At 38.7% G+C, this 21,002-nt stretch overlaps 4 protein-coding genes across 7 annotated transcripts; 1 reads left to right on the plus strand and 3 right to left on the minus strand.

Moving 5' to 3' along the window:
- Positions 1 to 49: 49 nt before the first annotated feature.
- Positions 50 to 7,106, minus strand: LOC105828711 (neuroguidin). Of its 2 annotated transcripts, none has more exons than XM_012667184.3 (4): positions 6,848 to 7,106; positions 5,577 to 6,123; positions 4,593 to 4,946; positions 50 to 4,503 (listed from the first exon to the last, which is right to left on the minus strand). In XM_012667184.3, the coding sequence occupies exons 1-4, from the start codon at positions 6,854 to 6,856 to the stop codon at positions 4,478 to 4,480; spliced, it is 936 nt and encodes a 311-aa protein (XP_012522638.1). In that variant the 5' UTR covers positions 6,857 to 7,106; the 3' UTR covers positions 50 to 4,477. The 2 variants fall into 2 exon arrangements, with proteins under 2 accessions (XP_012522638.1, XP_012522639.1); XM_012667185.3 differs by lacking the exon at positions 6,848 to 7,106 and adding an exon at positions 6,237 to 6,675.
- A 1,274-nt stretch (positions 7,107 to 8,380) lies between these two features.
- On the plus strand, positions 8,381 to 12,978 carry LOC105828710 (transmembrane 9 superfamily member 4). The gene is made up of 10 exons (XM_012667183.3): positions 8,381 to 8,536; positions 9,072 to 9,322; positions 9,695 to 9,841; positions 9,915 to 10,070; positions 10,154 to 10,428; positions 10,899 to 11,117; positions 11,206 to 11,363; positions 11,517 to 11,776; positions 11,952 to 12,135; positions 12,355 to 12,978. Exons 1-10 carry the CDS (start codon positions 8,534 to 8,536, stop codon positions 12,592 to 12,594), a joined length of 1,893 nt encoding a protein of 630 aa, XP_012522637.1. The 5' UTR covers positions 8,381 to 8,533; the 3' UTR covers positions 12,595 to 12,978.
- Positions 12,979 to 13,214: 236 nt separating this feature from the next.
- LOC105834476 (metallophosphoesterase 1) lies at positions 13,215 to 16,844 on the minus strand. Its single transcript, XM_012676984.3, has 9 exons — positions 16,315 to 16,844; positions 16,076 to 16,218; positions 15,918 to 15,988; positions 15,646 to 15,786; positions 15,323 to 15,490; positions 15,138 to 15,223; positions 14,868 to 14,990; positions 14,645 to 14,785; positions 13,215 to 14,268 (listed from the first exon to the last, which is right to left on the minus strand). Exons 1-9 carry the CDS (start codon positions 16,432 to 16,434, stop codon positions 14,107 to 14,109), a joined length of 1,155 nt encoding a protein of 384 aa, XP_012532438.1. The 5' UTR covers positions 16,435 to 16,844; the 3' UTR covers positions 13,215 to 14,106.
- A 292-nt stretch (positions 16,845 to 17,136) lies between these two features.
- Positions 17,137 to 20,939, minus strand: LOC105834478 (cell division control protein 6 homolog). 3 transcript variants are annotated; one of them, XM_036287126.1, is made up of 6 exons: positions 20,195 to 20,939; positions 19,641 to 20,021; positions 18,430 to 19,395; positions 18,210 to 18,305; positions 18,094 to 18,123; positions 17,618 to 17,759 (listed from the first exon to the last, which is right to left on the minus strand). In XM_036287126.1, exons 2-6 carry the CDS (start codon positions 19,918 to 19,920, stop codon positions 17,752 to 17,754), a joined length of 1,380 nt encoding a protein of 459 aa, XP_036143019.1. In that variant the 5' UTR covers positions 19,921 to 20,021; positions 20,195 to 20,939; the 3' UTR covers positions 17,618 to 17,751. The 3 variants fall into 3 exon arrangements, with proteins under 3 accessions (XP_036143018.1, XP_012532440.1, XP_036143019.1); XM_036287125.1 differs by having other exon boundaries at positions 17,137 to 17,759; positions 18,094 to 18,305; positions 18,430 to 19,392; XM_012676986.3 differs by having other exon boundaries at positions 17,137 to 17,759; positions 18,094 to 18,305.
- Positions 20,940 to 21,002: the final 63 nt, after the last annotated feature.

Here is a 21,002-nt window from a genome sequence, read left to right on the forward strand (position 1 = left end):
AGTAATAATTAGGACGATTGGGGAAATGTTTTGCACACCGTTGACAATCTTAGACATTGAAAACATTTTATTCAGTCAGTAAGAAGCATTCTACATGATGATAATAATAATCATAGTATAATCCGTGATAATAATAATAATAATAATTAATAATTCATAATAATTCATTCATAATAACCACAATTTGTAAATGTACAAGGTACGCTTTCTCGCTCTCTTTCTCTCTCTATCTCACCTTTATTTTCCTTTTTTCTTTTTCTCTCTCTCTTTCTCTCTCGCTTTCTGTTCTCGCAGTCTCTCTCGCTCACACTCGTTGAGAATTGTTATTTATATAGTGTATACATAAAATTACAGAAAAATTCACCAATATATAAATCAAACGTCGTTACTCTTCAAAGACTATGAATGTAGTCAATAAATCATTCCTATCATCATTCCGTCTCTGCTGCAAAGATACTTCTTGATACTTTTCTTTCTTTTTCTTCTTTTTTTCAGTTCGGCATTCGGCAGCGTTGTTGGATTTGAAGGACTACTCTTTTAAAAGTCCGCAGCGGCAACGCTCTCGTAATATATCTCCCTAATATATATATTTGTACATTTGTAGGTCCTTTCTTATAACCCTGAGAAACACGGGTAGGGATTCAGCGAATTCTCTAAATGCATGGAAAAAAGAACAATCAAACTTTTAATCCTGATTTTACATTTAATGATTATTTTCTGCTAAATATGGAATGTAGATAAATGAATTTAATTCTAGAGTGTTGTCCATATTTTTTTTAATTAACATTATTCTAAATAAAAACTGATAAAATTAAGAATTTTTTTACATATTTGAGAATCTTGTTGCATCCTTTTCTTTAATGAGTTTAATGAATCACAACCGTTGATGGATATATGACACTTGTGACTTTGTGACTATTATTATGAAATATGAGCTGCGTTTTTTTTCTATTTTTATTATATTTACTGTTCTAATCCTTCATCTTGATTACCACCATACTTCTTATTTTATTCTTTATGACGCGCGTGTAGACACCACCAATTCACAGCGTAGCCTCCCCTTGTTGCATATTTATTGACTCTATAGAGTGCAAGATGATAAAACAACTGAGCTAGCACTGTTTTAACGTAAATAAAATCTTAATATTATTTTAAATTGTACAAATTTTAATAACAAAATCTGCACTAAACTTGAATTAACACTTTGATGAAGATTCACCTACACACAATTCACTCTAGAATTAAATATCAATAACTTATTAATAAAATACAAAATCTCTCTCTTATGTTCTAGATTCCTAACTATAATTCTTCTACTTCAATAAATCTCTGACCATCGCAGGGTCGCAATAGAAGCTCACTGGTCTCTATAAAATTAAAACCACACCTGCGTCTCTCAGGATTAATATAGATAGGCAAGAGTATGTTTAAGGCGAATTAATCCACTGTACGTACATCCTTCAACAAAGTCTTGGTGGAAATACGTCCCGTAAAAAAAAAACACGTCGGCGATCATAGTAAAGAATCGAGGCTCTTGTATACAACAACAACAAGCGCGAGCGCGACCGCCGCGGAATTCTCATTTTCTTTTATTCCCGTTTATTACTGTAAATCCATATTACTATTGATTTGAGGTAGTGTATTCAATGTAATATCCTATTACCTTGCTGCTATATGTTGCGTGTGTGGATATGTTGTGTGTCGTATGAATTACTCCTTCGCGCATCTACCGCACTTGCGACCGCGAGCCCGGAAAGCCGCGTTCGTGTGTGTGTATGTGTATCTTGTTTAATACAAAATGTATAAAAAAGTCCTGGTGTGTTACAGGCCTATTGCAGAGTTATTGTTGTATTATCGGCAGTAATAGAAATCTGACGAGAGGGAAGAAGAAACGATTATGAAAATGTGCTGATCGACATATACATATACATATAATATTTTTTCCGGGCTCGCGATTCGCGTCGGCCGTAGATGCGCTTCACAAAATTATCGTCTATGTAATGGAGTATGAGGAAGCCGAACAACGTCGGACAAATTCCGTCGAGATTCCCACGTCGCTATTTTTTCCCCCCTTCTTCATCTCTTTCTCTCTCTTTCTCTTTACGCGCGCGCCCGGGAATTAATCCCCGTATCGATAATGCGCGCGTCTCTCCTCCCAGGGCGTTGGATGCCCCGCACGCGAAAAAATCCGTCCGCAATTCGGCATTTTTCAACTTCATTTCTTTTAAATACCAAATACGACAAGGCTGCTGACATTAGGCTTGCTAGCACTTTGTAAATAATGCCCAGCGATTGTGCTATTTTGTTTAAGTTTCTCTTTAACTATTATTTCATGAATAATCATTATCACATTTTTTCTCTTTTTTCTTCTTCATCTTTAATTAATTAATCGTCTTCACAGAGCGTTGAGGAGAGGGGGAAGCCGTGTGTGACACGTCGTGTCGGCGGCCGCGCCAAGTTGGCTCAATCTATGAACACTTCTGTAAAAAATATAATATCTATGGATGGTTGAGCCCTTGGCCAGCGTGTACACGTAGCGAACCGAGTCGAGTTGCCTCTTTCCATTTTTTTTCTCTCTCGCGCGAAAGAGGCTAACGGGGAGGGTGGGATCACTTCTGCACGGAATGAGCAATGTAGCTATACAACGTATACATCTAACATACGTATTCTCTCTCTCTCTCTCTTTCTGCATGGAACAATATGTGTGTATATGTGTCGCTCAACCTTGCTATGTTTAAAGGAACACCATCCACCCACGGAACGCCGCCACCGTCGCGACGCCACTTCGGAGCATCTAACAACATTTAAAAAACGTAACCTATTAAAAGGAAGAGGGAGATCGCAATCGACAATGTGATTCTTGCGATAAGAGATCCAGCCGTTCAATATTAAGATACAGAATTTGATGTGATGAAAAGTAATGTGTGACATTCAGATGCCACCAGAACTTTTATGACATCAAACTCTGTATTTTAATATCGTGCCTCCTAGAAATCTGTGTGATACAGATCTCTACTTGGATCTCTCCTTGATCAGTCCCCTTCCCGCGTGCGATTTGATTGTATAAATATCCTATATATCAGGGTTGCAGAAGTGATTTTCGCCCGTGAAGTCTTCGTTCGTTCATTTGTTTCGTTTGTTCGCTCGTTTCTTCCTTTGTTCTTTCTGTACTTCCGTTACTGTGTGACGTGACAAACTCCCCCTCTCTCTCCCTCTGAGAAATCAAACAAATTGGTCAAATCGAAATCAAATCTGAGAACATGACGACAATTTTGAATTTTGACACGCTCGTGTTATCCTTATATCATCAATATAAGTTTAACGATTTAAAACACAAAGAACAACAGATGTACAATGCACAAGCACATTGTCAATAATAATAATAAGACAAATGAGACTTAACGTAAAAACATGACTCACATTCAAAAATGTTTTTTTATAATAGCCTCAACAGTTTCACCAGGGGAAAAACACAAACGAAACATACATATAATATAGTAAAACTAGTAACTACTACACTACTCTAAGACAGCGAGAAAATCCTAAGACATGCGATATCGATGAAATTTCGTTTTTTTTTCCTGCGTTTTTTCCCTCCTTTCTTTTGCCGAAAAACTTGCTTTCAGAAGTTGTGCCGAGTGCGCGTAGTTCCTAAAGAATGACCTTTTGTTTTTTCTCTTTCGTGTTTTCTTTTTAACTTTGAGTTTTATTACTTCTGCGCATTTTTCTTTTTTGCTGTGAATGTCTTGTGATTTTTACGCTCTTCGTTAACAATTAATTCAATATCGTCTCTCCTGCTATGTTTTACTGATTTCCTCCTCTCTCCCTTTCTCCTCCTCACACACATCCCTACGTAGCCGGAGAATTATTTCAAAATAAAGCAGAGATTCTGCTTTTTTTTTCAACTTTTACGTGTAATTCACAATTTTCAATCCTGGAGTCCGCTACTCGATCCAACATTACGATACAATATTTTTTTATGCTATTACGACACATAATTTCCATTTAAGCTCGTATGTGCCATCGTTACTTCGTTACGTTGTTCCTCTCGCACTGCATTCACACTCGCGTGAAGTACAGTTTTCACCGATTCTCCGATGGATCTGTCTTTCATCTCTCAACTCCACAGATCAAAATTGATCTCTCTCAGACAACAGTTAAAGATTAAAATCATTATTAACTAGAATTATCAATTACACGACCATTAGTATGTCTTATACAGTAATAAATTACCATCGTGCTATTTTTACTCCACCGTCGACACACGTTGTCTTTTTTTTTTTTAATTACTAGATGTTACGATGTTACCTTTAGCTTAACTTAATAACGAGTATTAGTGGCATCTGCTTTTGTTTCGAAGAAGAAGTCGAGTAAAGTTATTTTTTCTTTCTTTTTACCTTTTACCTTAATCGTTAATGCTTACGCGAAGCCCCGGAGGTCTCGCTCAAAGTCCCGGAGTTTTTTCATCATACTCTTCTTAATGATGCCGTTTTTTCTTGAAACCTGCAACGTGAATTCACAGCTTTAGAATCTTATCTTTTCAAAGCGACCCGTCTGTTATTGTTTAGCTACTGTTAAATAGGATCTCTTACTCTTTTTAGCCTTGCCCTTCCTCTGAGCTTTTCTCTTCTTGGCGGTCTTGGTGGACGATTCCCCTCCGAAGGTGGTGATCTCGTCGCCAAGGGTGCCCAGAGTCGTCATCTGGCGACGCCTGTGCTTCTCCTGTTTGGTGACGGGCAGACGCGTCATGTAATTCTCCTCGTACTCGGTCTTTCGCTTGTCCTCACGCACAAGAATCGCCCGCTTCTCGCCCATGCCCTGACTCTCCTCCACCGGCGCGTCCAGATACTCCTCCTTCAACTCTCGCAGGACCGTGTTCGACACGGCACGTCTGCGGGCCCGCTCGCCGGCCTTACGGATCTTCTCCGCCGTGGTCTCGTCGCCATCTGGAAAGAAAGAATTATGATTCCGTGTGATTAACAAGCAAACGAGAGCACAAGTAAAAAATAATTTCACATATTTTTTTTATTCTAGATAAATTTAAGTCATCTTTATTTTGTCTGAGATACAATTACATGTTATTTAGCTTTATCTAGATAGTTCAAAATTATTTAACCACCAACACTCGTATAGAAGATGGTTCTTAAACTCTAAAGTAAGATCAGCAACATCAAAACCAAAATAATGTGTTATAATATGCAATATCGTTTATTCATTGCAATTACACAATCAAATAACAATATAAGATATATAAAAAATGTGGTGTACATTTCGACTTGGGCACAAATCTTCATCAGTAGCAAGAATAAATAAATTAATAACAGATCGACGTGACAGATTTGAAACAATAGGAATAACATAAAACTCGCATTTCAATTTTGATATTGATTTTCCTTTAAATTAAAATTCTTTACTGCTGATGAAATCTCTGTGTTGGTCAAAATGTGCATCATCTCTTATATTACCATTTGATAGTATAATTTTAGTGAATAAATGATATTTATATACTATAACTCATTTTGCTAATCATTGGCTTTATTTCGCTCTTACGAAGATGAGAATTTTAAAGAACTGACCGTAGTGCACCGCGGCAAGCTTCGGCGGCACGTAAACGTTGGACTTCCTAGATTGTTGTGTGGTCGATTTGACGCCGTCCGCTGTGTCAAGCTCCTCCTGATCGCTGTCCTCAGAGTCCTCACTGTCAAGCTTGGCGACAAGCGCGTCCGGGTTCGCCCGGAAGTTGCTGGGATCGTCGCTATTGATGGTGCCAGTAACCGCCGTTTTGACGAGCTTGTCTATCTGGTACTTGAGCTTGTGGTCTATTGGTCGGATTTTCTCCAAGACAGTCCTGATCTCGATCAGACGGTCGATCGACGGGTCGCCCTCGATGCGCTCGCCCGAGCACTTTCTCAGGACGACGTACGTCAGGTTGATGAGATACGACAGTAGCATGTGGTATTTCATCTCCAGGAAGCTCAGGCCCTTGTCCGTCGAGATCTCGCCGTTCTTCACGCGCACCAGCATGTTGTCCACCAGCTGGTTCACCTGGAGGACGTTCGCGTTCATCTCCCCCAGCAGGCGGAACGCCTGCGGCAGGTCCCTCTGCTCCATCTCGTCGATAGCCTAAGAATAAAACAAATATAAAATAAATCGTCGGCCCGGAAGTTTCCGTTTTCGTTATTCCCGAAAAAATCTTGAATGGGGAAAAAAAAACAATAATAATTTTCGAGTCTTACGATCATCGTCGCGATCCGGAACGCGGTCGCGTCGTGAATTTGCACGCGCGGTCGCGCTTTCCCGCGCGCGTTTAGGTTAACCGTGCGATCCTCGCGGCGGGGGCCGATCCGACGGCCACCCACGGCGGAAAAACGCCTCGGTCGCGCGGCAGACGGGTATGCGGCCGCGAGCCTCGCGGCGGGCGTCTCGCGTGCGGTGTCCCGCGCGACGTTTCAACCGCTCGAATCAACGTGTCCCGAGGGTAAAACGGCCGGCGCGGCGTGTCCCGTGCCCGGAAACGCACTCGGCGGGCGATTTCGGACGGTGACCGCGCGGAGGAACGCGCCCCGGGTCGCCGCGTCGCCCCGGGAAAAATGTCCGCCCGCGAGGCGAAGGCGCGGGGAAAAAAGCGCAATAATCTGCTGCCATCTTTCCTATTTACTAATGGATGACAGAGCGGGAGGGTGAGCGAGAGTGGGAGCGAGAGGGAGTGAGAGACGAGAAAAAAAAAAACAATCAAAAATTCCGCCCGACGGCGACCAGCGGCGACCCGTGATGGTAAACGCGGCCGGAATTCCGCGCGATGCGGCCCGGCCGCGCGACGATAACGCGCGGCCGGTACGCCACTCACCTGCACCATGCTTCCGCGCGCGAAATCAGCCGGACAGACGCATATCCAAACAACGTAACGTGCAATTAAACGGGGTCCCCACGTGGGACGGTATTTTCCTTTTCGGGGGGGTGTATTTTTTCGCACCGAGGGAAAAGCCTGGTCAGCCGAGCGTCCGTCGCGCGGGTGTCACTAGGACGCGCGGCGCGGCGCGTACCGCCCGGGCTGCACGCGCGTTCGGTGTCGCGTGATTTTTCCACGCTCGCGGCACGGCGAACGCGGACACTCGCCGAGGTGGACGGACGCACCACCGTTGCTCAACGAGACGGCACTTCCGGTCGAGCGGCCCGGAGGTGGCTCGGCGCCATCTTCGAAACGCGCACGGGGACGAATCCCCGGGTCTCGCTCTCGCCGACGGCGCGGATTCTCAGGATTTCGCGATCGACGCGAGGAAGAGATCGCGGGGATTCCCGGATATCCTAGAGTTTTTCGTTCAAGGATTCGAGCAATTTCGTGATCGAGGTTGTTGTTTTTTTTTTTTTTTGCTCTTCACCCCTCAGCCCTGCGCGTGAAACGCGACGCGTCGTCATCCTCGTCGAGATGGCGCCGGCGAGGAGGCTAGTGACTTTTCTCGCTCTTCTTTTTTAGGAATCAAGGGTAATGTTGGCGATGCTGCACAGTGTACATTTTTGCCCAGCAAAGTCGTCTTTTTCTAGCTGGACAAAAGTATTTCTACTTGCCTTGCGAATATTCTGCGTTATTCTTTATTTATCAGGGTTGGGTGACATCCGGTTAAAAAGTTTAGAGTTAAATAATAAAGTTAAAAAAGTTGATGACCTTCAACTTAGTTGATTTCAAATGGATTAATCTTTAACTTTAATTTGTAAAACTCATAAGCTTTTTAACTTAACTCTTTTTCAATTCCTCAAGTTAAAAATTATATATAAACTTTTAACTTTTACAAACAAAATGTTTAACTTAATTTATAAATTCAATTTTAACATTAATTAAGTTAGTTTTTCATGCAACTTTTGTTACATGTTGAAAGTTGCGTTAAGATCAAATTAACTTGAATTTATAAATTAATTAAAAATTAATTTTGAAAAGCATTATTTATATTAAATTAGAATGTCATTATTTTTTATAAAATCATAATATTTATCACTCAAAACAATTATAATATATATTGAAATACATAAATTTAATACTTTCTTGTAAATTAAATTTATATAAAATCACAAAAAATATTGTTTCTTTAATATGCAAAATATATGTGACGTGTTTTTATGATTTTTTTCTTTTACATAAATAAATATTTAAATTTGAGAAAATAATTGTTTATATGTTTCAAAAATAACTACTTGAAATTAGAATAACGTAATAAATTAAGGTAAAAATTAACTTTTATCTTTTTAATCAGTTACCTCTTTTTTTTTTAACTACGGCCCCTTTTAATCAAATAGAAATATATTTTTGTCCAGCTGGATTGCGCGAATGGCACTCTGTGCGCCGGCGCGCCCGTCGTCCCGCGGCCAGCTTCAGGGCGCGGGCGCGCACGCGGTGGCAACTTCACTCCGGACCGTCGGAGCTGTCGGTGGGCGAGCTCGGCGGCGAGAGGTGGTCGTGGTGGCGAGACCCTGAGGGCGAGACTGCGAAAGACGGCGTGGCACGCGCGCCCTTGTCAAAAAGTCATAGTAATCGCGTAGAATGGTAGGTACCATTCGTTTCGCTTGTCACGCCGAAGCGAATGCCCGGAGCAGGGATGTCCCTGCGGAGTCGCTACGTGGCCGGGCGATTTCCGTGGAAATGTTTCTCTCCTTCCCTTTTCCTCCTCTCTTCCGCGCGTTTCCTCACGCGAACGGATCGCGAAACTGACAGCTCGCCGATCGCGCGACCGCGTCCCACGCTCCACGCGTATTCCTTCCCCGCTGTGTAAATACGATGATTCACTCCGTCGTCGTGGTGGGTGTTTACAGTAGCGTGATTGCGTGTCATCAGGTTCCCACGAGCTCGCTGTAGAGACGAATGACTTGAGATTGATTTCATTTTTGCCCAATTGCGAAGGACTTTTACTAATACACGTCGGTTGCGTAAGCTCTTACGAATACCTCGTAATTGTCATCGACAAAGCTGGGGAGTGAATTTTTCTCTTGTCCCGCCGTTGGTTTAATAAAAAATTCGGTATCTCGCGACGTTGTCGGCCGTAATCCCTCAGCGCTAATTCGTTGGCTCTTTCTCGATGCAGGGAAGATTACAGAGGAATGGTGCGGTGCTAGTGGTAATATGCCTCCTGATAGAGACAAATGGCTTCTACGTGCCTGGAGTTGCCCCAGTGGAGTTCAAAAAGGGCCAGAAGATCGACGTCAAAGCGGTCAAGATGACCAGCACTCACACGCAATTACCATATGAATATTATTCCCTTCCGTTCTGCTTACCCAAGAACGGGACGTTTATTTACAAGTCTGAGAATTTGGGAGAGGTGTTGCGTGGCGACAGGTAAGACCCACCAAAAGGAAGCATACATCTGATTTTGGGGAAAACTTTTAATATTATTTTTATTACTTAATTTCAAATCTATTTTTGATCCTCTAGAGCTGACGGTAAAGCTTATTGGACCTACTGTCATATTTATAAACCTTGAATTAAAATAAATTTACTTAATATTTATTCCTTTTTACCTAAATTGTCTTTGAATCCTTGAAGTTAATTAGTGCTTTTTACTTAACATAAATTAAATTCTTCTTTGTACGAGTTCTGTCCAAATTCTGGTTCCTTGAAATTACTTGGTGTTTTAATTAACATAGATTAAATGGATGCTGGATATCTAACAGATTAATATTAATATATTTTTTTATTTTTACTTCTCAGGATAGTGAATACTCCATACGAAGTTTTAATGGGGGAAGATATCACCTGTAGGTTACTGTGTCACAAGCCATCCAAGTTGATGACTTGGAATGAGGCAAATTCTCAGCACGTTATTCAGATGGTCCAGCATGAATATTTCGTGCATTTGTTAGTGTCTTATCATTATATGTATGTCATCTTTATATGTTTTACGTCGTCTTTATCCTGGATTTTTTTGCAGGTTGATAGATAATCTGCCAGCAGCTACTAGAAAGAAGCACAAAGAAACGAATAACGTAGTGGTTTATCAGGGGTACCGCCTGGGCGGAATTATGAACGATCAAGTGTACATCAATAATTATCTTAAGCTAAAGCTAAGCTTTCATAAACATGGCGAGTTAGTATCCGTTCTCTTCACAACAGAATTTACAGAAATTGAAAAAACTATAACAAAATTTATAACATCGTCTTTATTTACAGAAATGAATTTAGAGTAGTTGGATTCGAGGTGGAGGCTCGATCGGTCGACACGTCGCAATTGAAATTCAATGGGAACACGTGCAGTCTGCCGAGCGAAACGAACCCACAAATCGTCAATCCGAAGGGCACAAGCCTTCTCTTTCTGTACTCGGTGGAGTGGAAGCAGTCGGATGTCAGCTGGGCAAGCAGATGGGATGTATACCTCGGCATGAGTGACGTCGAAATTCACTGGTTCTCAATCATCAATTCGCTCATCGTCGTCTTCTTCTTATCTGGTGAGAATTTTGCAGTGATTACGACATTAGGCGAAACTTTAGAGTACTTTAGACTCGTATTTGAGAAACTACTGCTCGAAACATAGTAAAAAAATTCGTTAACTTCTTTTGCAATATTTTAAGACGCAAATTTTTTAAGTGTATTACACAATATTAAATTTTATGACGCTACTCAATAAAATATTATAAAACGATTTTTAAAGAAAAACAAAATATATGTAAGACACCTGGATTAAATTAGACTCATTTAATTTATTGTTTAAAACTAAATTTAATTTATTGTTTAAAACTGTCAACTAAAAATAGCAACTTTAGAGCTCTATAGAGTTTTTATTAATAAAGTTTAAAACTTTATTATTTTTTAAAAATAGGTAAATTAAGTTGCATAAATTAAAAAGCTCAAATATATACTTACAATTGAAAAAAATCAATTTTCAGAATTTTAATTCTGGATTATATATTGGTCGCAGGAATTCTTACGATGATCATGGTGAGAACGCTCAGGAGAGACATAGCCCGCTACAATGCGGGCGAGAGCGACAGTCTGGCCGGTCTGGATGAAACGATCGAGGAGACCGGCTGGAAACTGGTCCATGGGGACGTGTTTCGGCCGCCTACCAATTCACGCTTGTTTGCCGCTGTGATCGGCAGTGGCATCCAGATATTTTTCATGGCTCTGATCACAATATGTAGGAACATATTGAAACCTATCTAATGTAACACATAGAGTACGGCAGATTATATATGTTTTGCTCACAACCGTCTGTATTTCTGCAGTCTTTGCTATGTTGGGAATGTTGTCGCCAGCGAGTCGAGGAGCCTTGGGAACCTGCGCGATATTTTTGTACGTGTTCTCTGGTTTAATCGCTGGTTACTTCTCGGCCCGATTGTACAAAACTATGCGGGGTCGAGAGTGGAGAAGAGCCGCTTTACTGGTAAAAGCATGGATCTTGTAATAAAGCATTTAATTGTTTATATAACGCAATTATATTTTTTGCATAATTAATTTTTATAATTTTCCACGATTAATTCGCGGAACGTATATGCAGCCCATGTTTCTGACGTGAGAATATTAATTGTCGTTGCAGACGGCAACGTTCTATCCAGGTATAGTTTTCACGACGTGCTTTTTCCTAAATTTCTTCATATGGGGAAAGCACAGTTCTGGTGCGGTCCCCTTTACCACAATGGTGGCCCTGCTGTGCCTCTGGTTCGGCATCTCGTTACCTCTCGTCTTTCTCGGTTACTTCTTTGGCTATCGCAAACAACCCTTTACGCATCCAGTTAGAACGAATCAAATCCCCAGACAAGTTCCTGACCAGCTGTGGTATATGAATCCAATATTATGGTAAGTTTGAGAATTTTAGTTCATTTTTTGCGCTATTATTTTGCTATTAAGAAAATTATTTGTAATAATACGTTATATATGTATAAATTATTAAAATATAAAATTATATTGATCAATATTATTTAGATATATAATTTCTTACTATTAAATAATAATAAAAGAAAATTATTTGCAGCACTCTAATGGCTGGAATCTTACCATTCGGCGCGGTATTCATCGAACTCTTCTTCATCCTGACGGCACTTTGGGAAAATCAGTTTTACTATCTTTTCGGATTTCTATTTCTTGTTTTTTGTATCCTTGTAATCTCGTGCTCGCAGATATCAATAGTTATGGTCTACTTCCAGTTGTGTGGCGAAGTAAGTATAATAAAATTAATTACCAAAAGAGAAACCTCTTCGATTTGACATTTAATGTGACGCGCAAACTGACTTTTCTCAAGGAATATTCTTTAACGTAATTCAAACTCAGTTTTTCTGTCGTATACAGTTTGTATTTATACATATTTTCTTAAATCGTGAAATTTCTTTGCTTCTATAATATTCTTATTCTATCATGCCTCGAAACTCCGATTTCAGGACTACAGGTGGTGGTGGCGCAGCTTCATTGTCAGCGGCGGATCGGCGGTCTATGTGCTGGCGTACTCCGTCTTTTACTTCGTCACCAAACTGAAAATCACCGAGCTGGTGCCGACCCTCATGTACTTCGGCTACACCGCGCTGATGGTTCTCACGTTTTGGCTCCTGACTGGCACGATTGGCTTCTTCGCCGCGTATGCCTTCATCAGGAAGATATACGCGGCCGTCAAGATAGACTAGTCAAAATTATCATTAGTAGAGTAATGCGAGTGAATAAATTTAGACTTTTAATTTAATCGAGCGAGAGAGAAAGAGGGGGAGAAAAAAGGAATGTGAACGAGAGAGAAAGAGAGTGAGAAAAATGTAGAGAGTTAAGTATCGTAGGAATGATAAGAAAAAATGAAGGACGCATCTCATCTTCCATCTCGTAAAATTTCGAAACTGCGAAGACGTTGCACATAATTTTGTAACTGACGTGTTACAAACATTTTGACGTGTTAATATACGATTACTATGTGTCTATTCTTGCGTCCGTTATAATGAGTACAATGTAAGCTCCACGTTTGCCGCATAGCTCAGAAAAACTCGCAAATATAAAAATTGAGACGGTGCGAGAAAGGAAAAGAGGTATATTAAAAGATTGATGCATTTTAAAGAAAGCATTTTCTTCTTTTCTTAGATTTTTTTTATTTATTTAAAATAAATGTTTTCTTCGAGAAAGCTTTTTTGTTAAAAAAAAAAACATTGCAATTTTCTGCTGTCGTTTTTGTTATTTTACATGGAAAAAATAAGATTGACGTACTTGAAAATGTATACAAAATATGCGAAAACAAGGTAGGTGCGAATGTGGAGCTCCAATGTATAATAAAAAATCTCTATTTTATTTATACAATTAATTCTTAGTTTTTTCCGTGAGTACTTATGATTTACATACACATACATGAGAAAATAATCAATCTAATGGAACAGTTGGATGTTGGCTATCAATAAAATGTTCCGTGTCGCAGGAAAAGGAACTCTGTAAAAATATTCAAGTGATGTGATATTAGTAACAATGTGCGAAAGTATTATATGGCCGGTAAAAAGAGCCAGTGTCTAAAGTGTTATATCATCGTTTCCTTTAATTGTAAGAATACAACCTACAGTTTCGCAACAGTCTCGGCCGATCATTGTTAACAATAATAAGCGCAGTACGCAATGTATATGAGTAATGATATAGTTCATGTGTGTATATATATATATATATATATATATATATATATATATATATATATATGAATGTATGTATGTATATACACATACACATACACGCACTTTACATTGATACGAATGTACACACATTCTCAGTCTTCAACTTTTCGATGTCATGTTTATCATCGCAAATTTCCGCGCGCCCAGATTCCGCTAAAATTCGATATTTGTAATTCGTTTTTTTTTTTAACGACACTTATGTAAAATTATTATTACATCGATACTTATATAAAGTTTTTTAGTAAATGTGTCTCAAGTTTTCCGTAGTAGAATTATATGTACATCGAGATATTGACATCGTTACAATTTACGAATATATCACAAACTATTTTATACTATTACTTGTTGTAAATAATACGATGATGGATAGCGTGTACGAAAAAAGTGTATACAGATATGTCCTAATCTCGACAATTATAGCCTTCATTGAGAATTGCATTGTATATAGAATTATTGTACGCTCGCGCGTCCGCGTCCGAATATGTCTCACGATAGAGTTAGTCAAGGCATTTTCAAGCGCGAGTACGCGTGCCGTCTCGGCCTGAGTTTTATAATCAAATATATCAGTATGCATGGGAGACTACATTTATAAATAGCGATCACAGTAGATTCCACAGGCATGTAGCACTTGGAGACAGAATAATTGCTGGGAGTGAAAGTACCCTGAAATAGAAATAATTCACAGATATATCGTCCCAACGATGGAGTTAATTAACCAATTGAGAAAGCCATAATGATATAAAAAAATCCAATTAAGCATATTAAGCTCTCGTCTTCTAAAGATCCCAGTTTATAATATCAGTCATTAAATAGTCGTTAAGAATTCTATGCCTGGAGGTCGGAAAAGTTTGAGGAATATTATTTATCACCCCAATATTATTTTTAGCAAATAATAAATAATACTCCTTAAATTATTAGCGACACGTTTTTGATATCCTTTTACTTCATTTTTATTTCTTTACTGTTCTAGAGCTCAAGAATTCTAAAATATCCCCGAAAGTTAAACGTTAATATTAAATTCTGAAAATTAAGATTTTACCATTAACAGGGATGGGTTGACCTTATTGCGCCAGCTGAAGGATGGAATCGTGAATTCCAGAGTGTCGTCCCGATGTATCCTCCTGCAGCCGTGATGAGTATGACCGGCGACAACTAGTCGCGGATTCAGTATGTCCAGAAGCTATAGAGGGATAAGTCGAACTTCGCATTAACATCAATTTATAAGGATAATTGTGTGCCGTCAGTGAAATAGTCAAATGTACCTGCTCCGACGCTTCTTTTGACAAGCACTCCCACCGTTCCCGAAACTTGATGGCTTTTAATTCGTCGGGGGCCTGATCCAATTCGTTGCAGATCTCATCTGATTCTCGATACATCGGATAATGCTGGAGAAGGAGATACCTCTGTTAGTCTTCCAAACAAATTTATATTTAAAATCATTATTAAAAATTTACTGTTTCCTTTCTAATAATAATAATAATTCTTTAGAAATCTCTAGTTCTTATTGACGAAAATATAGTGGGAGGACTGACTTGCAGCAATATAGGCCTGCTGTATCTAGGAATCACGCTCGCGTTGCGGCAATCGTTGCCGATTCCTTTCGCGCATTTTAAATCCTCTGCAATGTACGATACACATACAGTTTAACAGATTAATTAGTTACAGATGATGTATTGATGATCATATTAGTACGATAGCGCAAAGAATGATAGCTCACTGGCTATTTTATTCACTGCGATCTCGGTCGGTCGACACAGAAAACAACCGTCCCCTTCCAACGCCATGCTGTTGATCAGCACGAAGTGATTGTTCCTTAAACTCAAACGTCGTACGTTCGGACTCTTCAGGCCGTTGATGAAACGCTGATTGCGATACGGTGTGATCGCTGAAAACGTATTCAGAGAATTATGATGAGCGTGATACAAATACATCGTCAAAATATGTTTGCATTTTCGATTCAAGTGCACAGCAGAAATTATGTTGCATGATTTTTGTTGCTGTCTGAGATAGATTTTTTGAAAGTAATATCCTATGTTGTACCATAATGAAATCCCATATCATGATTTCCAGCGACGACGTAGATTTGAGTGTCCTTAGGCACGTAAAACAGGGAATGGAATCTCTTTATGTAGTAGTCGAACTCCATAGAACCACACCATTGTCCTTCATCGAAAACATCACCTAAAAATTCAAAATCTTTATTATAATCATTTAAAATATAAAAAATTCTGAAAAATGTAAAATGCTTGGAAATTTTTTAAACAGAATTAGAAGATATTGTAAACAAAAATATAAACAATACAAATACTCACCTAATATAAAAACTGTGTCTGGCCGGTGTAAAGTCATCATAGTCTGGAAAGCTCTGTACATCTGCCATTCCCTGAAGCAATATATATTAGATTTTTTAATAAATATGCATATAAAATAATTTAGTATAACTTGAAAATCGTAGACTGGGCATGCAAACCTTCGCAGTTTATCGAACCAGTGACCCTCCCTGGAACCTAATAAATGGGTGTCTGCTATAAACATAGCTCTGACAGGCCGGTCCGTCGCTTCCCCACGTATAGCAGGATCCTCTTTTCGAGGGTCTAGGGTGGGCCATTCGCACTAACAAGAACCAAATGTGATTTTTGAGTTTTCGTTAAGAACGGATATTCCACGTTCATGAGCGGGGTTATAAATCTTTACATCGCGAGAGCTCACCTGTATAAGCACCACGTAATATATGAGATATTCGCAGAAGAATAATACAAACGCTAAACCTAGGCTCACATTCAGAAGCGTCCTGGGTAAAAGTGCTCTCACATTCACCATCCTCGACATTTTTCAAAATTCATATGATATTCATGCGATATTCATAAAGAAAAGTATATATCTTTTATCTTGATACACTAAAGCTCTAATAATGTCATTTTTATTGCTGTTTGCAGTGTTTTATGTAAATAATACGAACCTAACCCGACTAACCTAACCTCAAATGCAATTTCGCACGATTGTACACGGAATATCATGGGCCCGTTGCCTAATTTTTTTCTTTGCTGAAACTTTTTTAATTCACATTTTTAAGAATTTGTCGTATTTTATTATAAATTTATGAAGATTTTTTTGAAAACATACCTTTAATCTCTTCGAAGATTTAATAAGTTTTCAGAAATTGTATAATAAAAAATCTAAAAAATTGGGAATATTTCTGAACTTATATGCAGAAAAATTTTTTAGATGTAGATTTTCTCAGCAGTTTTAAAAAACGTTCCAATTGGTAAACCATCTGAAATTTTTGAAATTTTACAAAAGTTTTTCTGAAATTTATATAGAAGTTTCGAAAAATTATAAGAAAATTTTTAAGAAAAATTTTTATCAGGATTTACTGTTTTTTTTTAAATTTATTCTCTCAAATTGTTTTAGAAATTTTAGTTTATATTATTTTTTTATTGCCAAAAATACAAAATATAAAATGTCAATAAAATTTTCTATTTTCCTTTTCACACAATGCGTATAAAAATGTAAAGAAATGTAGGCAAAAGATTTTACTATATTGAATACACATATAGACGTGTATGAATTATTTAATTTATTAAAATTATTTTATTTGCAATTATCAAAAATATATATCTCTATTAGATCAAACTCTGTACATTCCGCATAAATTTGAATACAGTATAAAATGTGCAGTACATCAGCAAGTATAATCAGTCTTCTATGATACAGTAGCAGTGTCCAAACTAATATTCATGCTAAACGTTAAAATCTAATTATTAAGAATGATATGTTGAAAACAATTTGTAATGACGATGCAACAGTCGATTTGTAACAACTAAGATGCTCGCGTTATATAATATATAAATGTAAAAGGAGCTATAAAATAAATTAGATGTAACAAAGACAATATAACACATTGAATTTCCCTAATTATTCTACAAACAACTTGTATCGTTAATTATAGCGGCCATCATTTGTTTGTCCTGCAAGGCCGCATCCAATTCCTCCTGATCCCATTGCAAGTTCACTTTGCACAAACGTGCTTCTTTCTTGCCCACTACTCGCAGGATGCCTCTGGTTTCTATCAGCGAGCACATGTTCACGAAGTCGGAATTGTCAACGGCGGATATATTACGCTTTTTGCATACCTTCCTATATACTTCATATAACTAAAATGGATAAAATGCTATTTAAAAAAGAAAATTGTATAATGATATCACTTATTATATGTCATCCATTTGCTACAACACAGCCAAAAATTTTAATTTTGTACTTGTCAGCAAGATCTACTTTTCTTCTAAAATCAAATCATTACATTAAAATTGCATTAAAAAAAGTAACATTACAAAATTTTAATGATTTAAAAACATCCAAACTAGAATTTTTTTGCTTTTTGAGTTGTATTGTAACAAAAGTGATTTATAAATTTAATTATATAATTTTAAGTGAATTAGTGATGATTTTATATGTAATTATAATTATAGATGACTTTAATGAACTTACCCTTCCAACAGTGATGTCCTTGTTCTTTCCCTTATTGAGGATAAGCAATAGAGAGCAAATTAGCAACTTTTGTTGAAGAGGAAACGTATCCTGTTCCTTATTAAGATTCTGTGTACCTCCATAAACTCCATTTAAAACCGTCACCACTTCCTTCAAGTCAACAGGTCTCTCTACTGCTTCTGTTTCCTTCTTCAAGGATTCTATATTCGTATCTAAATTTAAAGTAAAAAATTAAATATGTATCACATTTTTTCATTATTTATTAACTAGATATTATTGAACCCAATAGCAAATGCATGTTAATATTCTATAACGTGTCGCATAAAAATTAATTACCATTACAGTTTGTCGGACGCAGCACCTGTGCCATTTGATGCGACTCGGCCAATTCTATTACTCTTCGGCTGATGTCTAAGGCTCTCCTGATATCTCCAGAGATTGCGGCCACTTTACCCGCCAAAAATTGTATCGCAGGCGGAGTGAAAACGTTGGTCGCGTTCGCTTCGTTCAGTCTCGCCGATATTATATCGAATATCTGCTGCTTAGAGTACGGGGTAAAATGCATCAATGCTGGTTTCAGTTCGCATCTGGCCTGCAATCTGGGTAGTATCCTGTCGGTCAGATCCAGAGCGTTGGCGATCCCAACGAGGATCAGCTTGGAATTTGGTATTGAAGGCCACTCGAATATGGAGTATAGCACGGACTGCTTCCTGCTATCCAGCTGATCTATCTCGTCCAGCACCAGGAGCAGCATCTTGTGTTTGAACGTTAAATACTTCTCTATAACGGCCTTGCTATTCTTCCCTGACTTCGTCACACTGGGAATGGACAGCTCCTGGATTATCCTCGTGTAAATGGCAGCCGCGGACTTCATGCTGGTGCAATTGATGTAAACCATCTTGAATTTTGATTTTATATCTGATGATTGCATGATCTTGAACAGGCATGCGGTCTTGCCAGTGCCTGGTGGTCCAGAGATGTACAGGGAACCTGAAGTTTCTTGGTCCAGATGGCCGAGAAGAAATTTCTGCAGTTTGGTCAATTCCTCTTCCCTTCCGGGCAAATTCTCTGTTATGGAGCTGTGCAACGATTTTCGCGCGTTCTGATATTTGTTGGATCCAAGTAACTTAGAAGTCGGCTCGCTCTCTTCCTCGGAGAGACAAGATTCAAACAATTGTTTTGGATTTAATCTGCTCTCTTTTTTAGGGGACAGAGCTAATTTATTAAGAAGAGTAGATGGTGTCAGAGAAGATTGCAACGTGTCCCTTCTCTGCTTTGGTGGACTAGGAGTGTGTTGTCCTTCTGAAACAAAACAAATTTATATTGTATTTGGACAACAAAAATTTTTAAATAAAATACAAATGTCCATGGTATGTCTTGGTGAAAAAAAAACAATTAAAATTCTCAGAAAAATTTTTACAAAGGCAATTAATTGTAATACAAAGCAGAATTTATATTACATAATTATCACAAGATAAGAAAAAGCTGTAATGTGAAATAATTTGTCCTTAAAGCAATTCCTTTAATTTGAAGTAACATATTCTTACTATCTGGTTCGTCGCGCTTTCGTCGTCTCGGCGTGCAACCTGCATTCTCAAGCCTTTTTTCCTTTGTCACTTTGGACTTCTCTGTTGTATTCTCAATGTCAGAATCAGACTCGGACTCGCTGCTAGTCAAAGTGACAATCTTCTTGACAGCTGGGATATATCTTGACGGCGTCTGCTTGGCCGTCGCGTTCGCAAAATCCTCCTTCGCCTCCTCTTTGCGACCGTAAAAATTGCATTTCTTTCGCACGGAAAAGGAAATAGTGGTCTGCGTGCCCGACATCGTTCCCGAGTCGTCCGACGATTTCTCAGTCAAAGAACTTGGAAACTTGGCAGGACGTAAGGTCGAAGAATCCTTTTTTTTCAGGGCTAATGCTTTCAATTCTAAAAAAGTTACATGGCATAATTACAATTGTTATTTACTCAACTCATTCTTTATCTTTTTTTCTTAGAACTCTTAGAATTAGGAAAACAGAAAAGGTAAGTTACATCGAGGTCAAAGTTAATCTACATTCTACATTGGTGAAAATGGAGATTAGATTTGGTTACGGACTTACATGATTTTGTCTTACGTTACAAAATAGAATAATGTTTAAAATTCCTTCTTCCTCAACAAGCTCCACATGCGTTGTCAAAATGGGGAAGTGCGGTAATTTATTCGGCCAGATGTTTTCCCGTGCCGTCCACGCGACGTTGAGAACGACTCCGACTCGGTCGCGACGCGTGAAAGTTCTCGAAAGTTTCCGAAATATTCGTTGACGTATTCTCCCGAAGAATTCGCTCACGTCAGCGATTAATGTATCGACGAGCGACCGTCCGCGAAATTCACGACGAAACACATTATTTACCGCGCGAAGAACAACATCCCACACACACCTCAGCTGTGACTGCACAGCCTGCACTTTTGGCGGGACGGGCTTTAAACGGGCGGGAAGGCAGAGATACGGAATGCGGAACATGGAACGCGCGCGCCGCCGTTCGTCGGTCCGGAACGGCGCCGGTCCAAACGGCGGAACGCGCGCGCGCAAAGTGATCTGTCCCTCGCCCCCCTTTTAGGGTTCTAGAAGTGCAAAAAAAAAAAAAATACGTAGAGCAGAAAACAAAAGGTAAAAAAAAGTAGGATCAAACTCAAAATGTTGCTAATGAAAATATAGAATATAAAATTATAGAATATTGCTAACAGAATACAAATAATAGATATATAAAAACAGAAATATAAATATAGAAATAAACAGCCAATGAAGTGCAACGTTTGGATTCTGCTTTTCTGGGTTTTTTTTTTTTATTGAATTTAAATAATTGGACGTGCTTGCTCCAATAAAAAGAGTTGCTTCCTAGAGACTAGACTACCGCCGCGCGCGAAAA

Source organism: Monomorium pharaonis, chromosome 5 (assembly GCF_013373865.1).
Source record: "Monomorium pharaonis isolate MP-MQ-018 chromosome 5, ASM1337386v2, whole genome shotgun sequence".
Taxonomy (NCBI): Eukaryota; Metazoa; Arthropoda; class Insecta; order Hymenoptera; family Formicidae; genus Monomorium; species Monomorium pharaonis.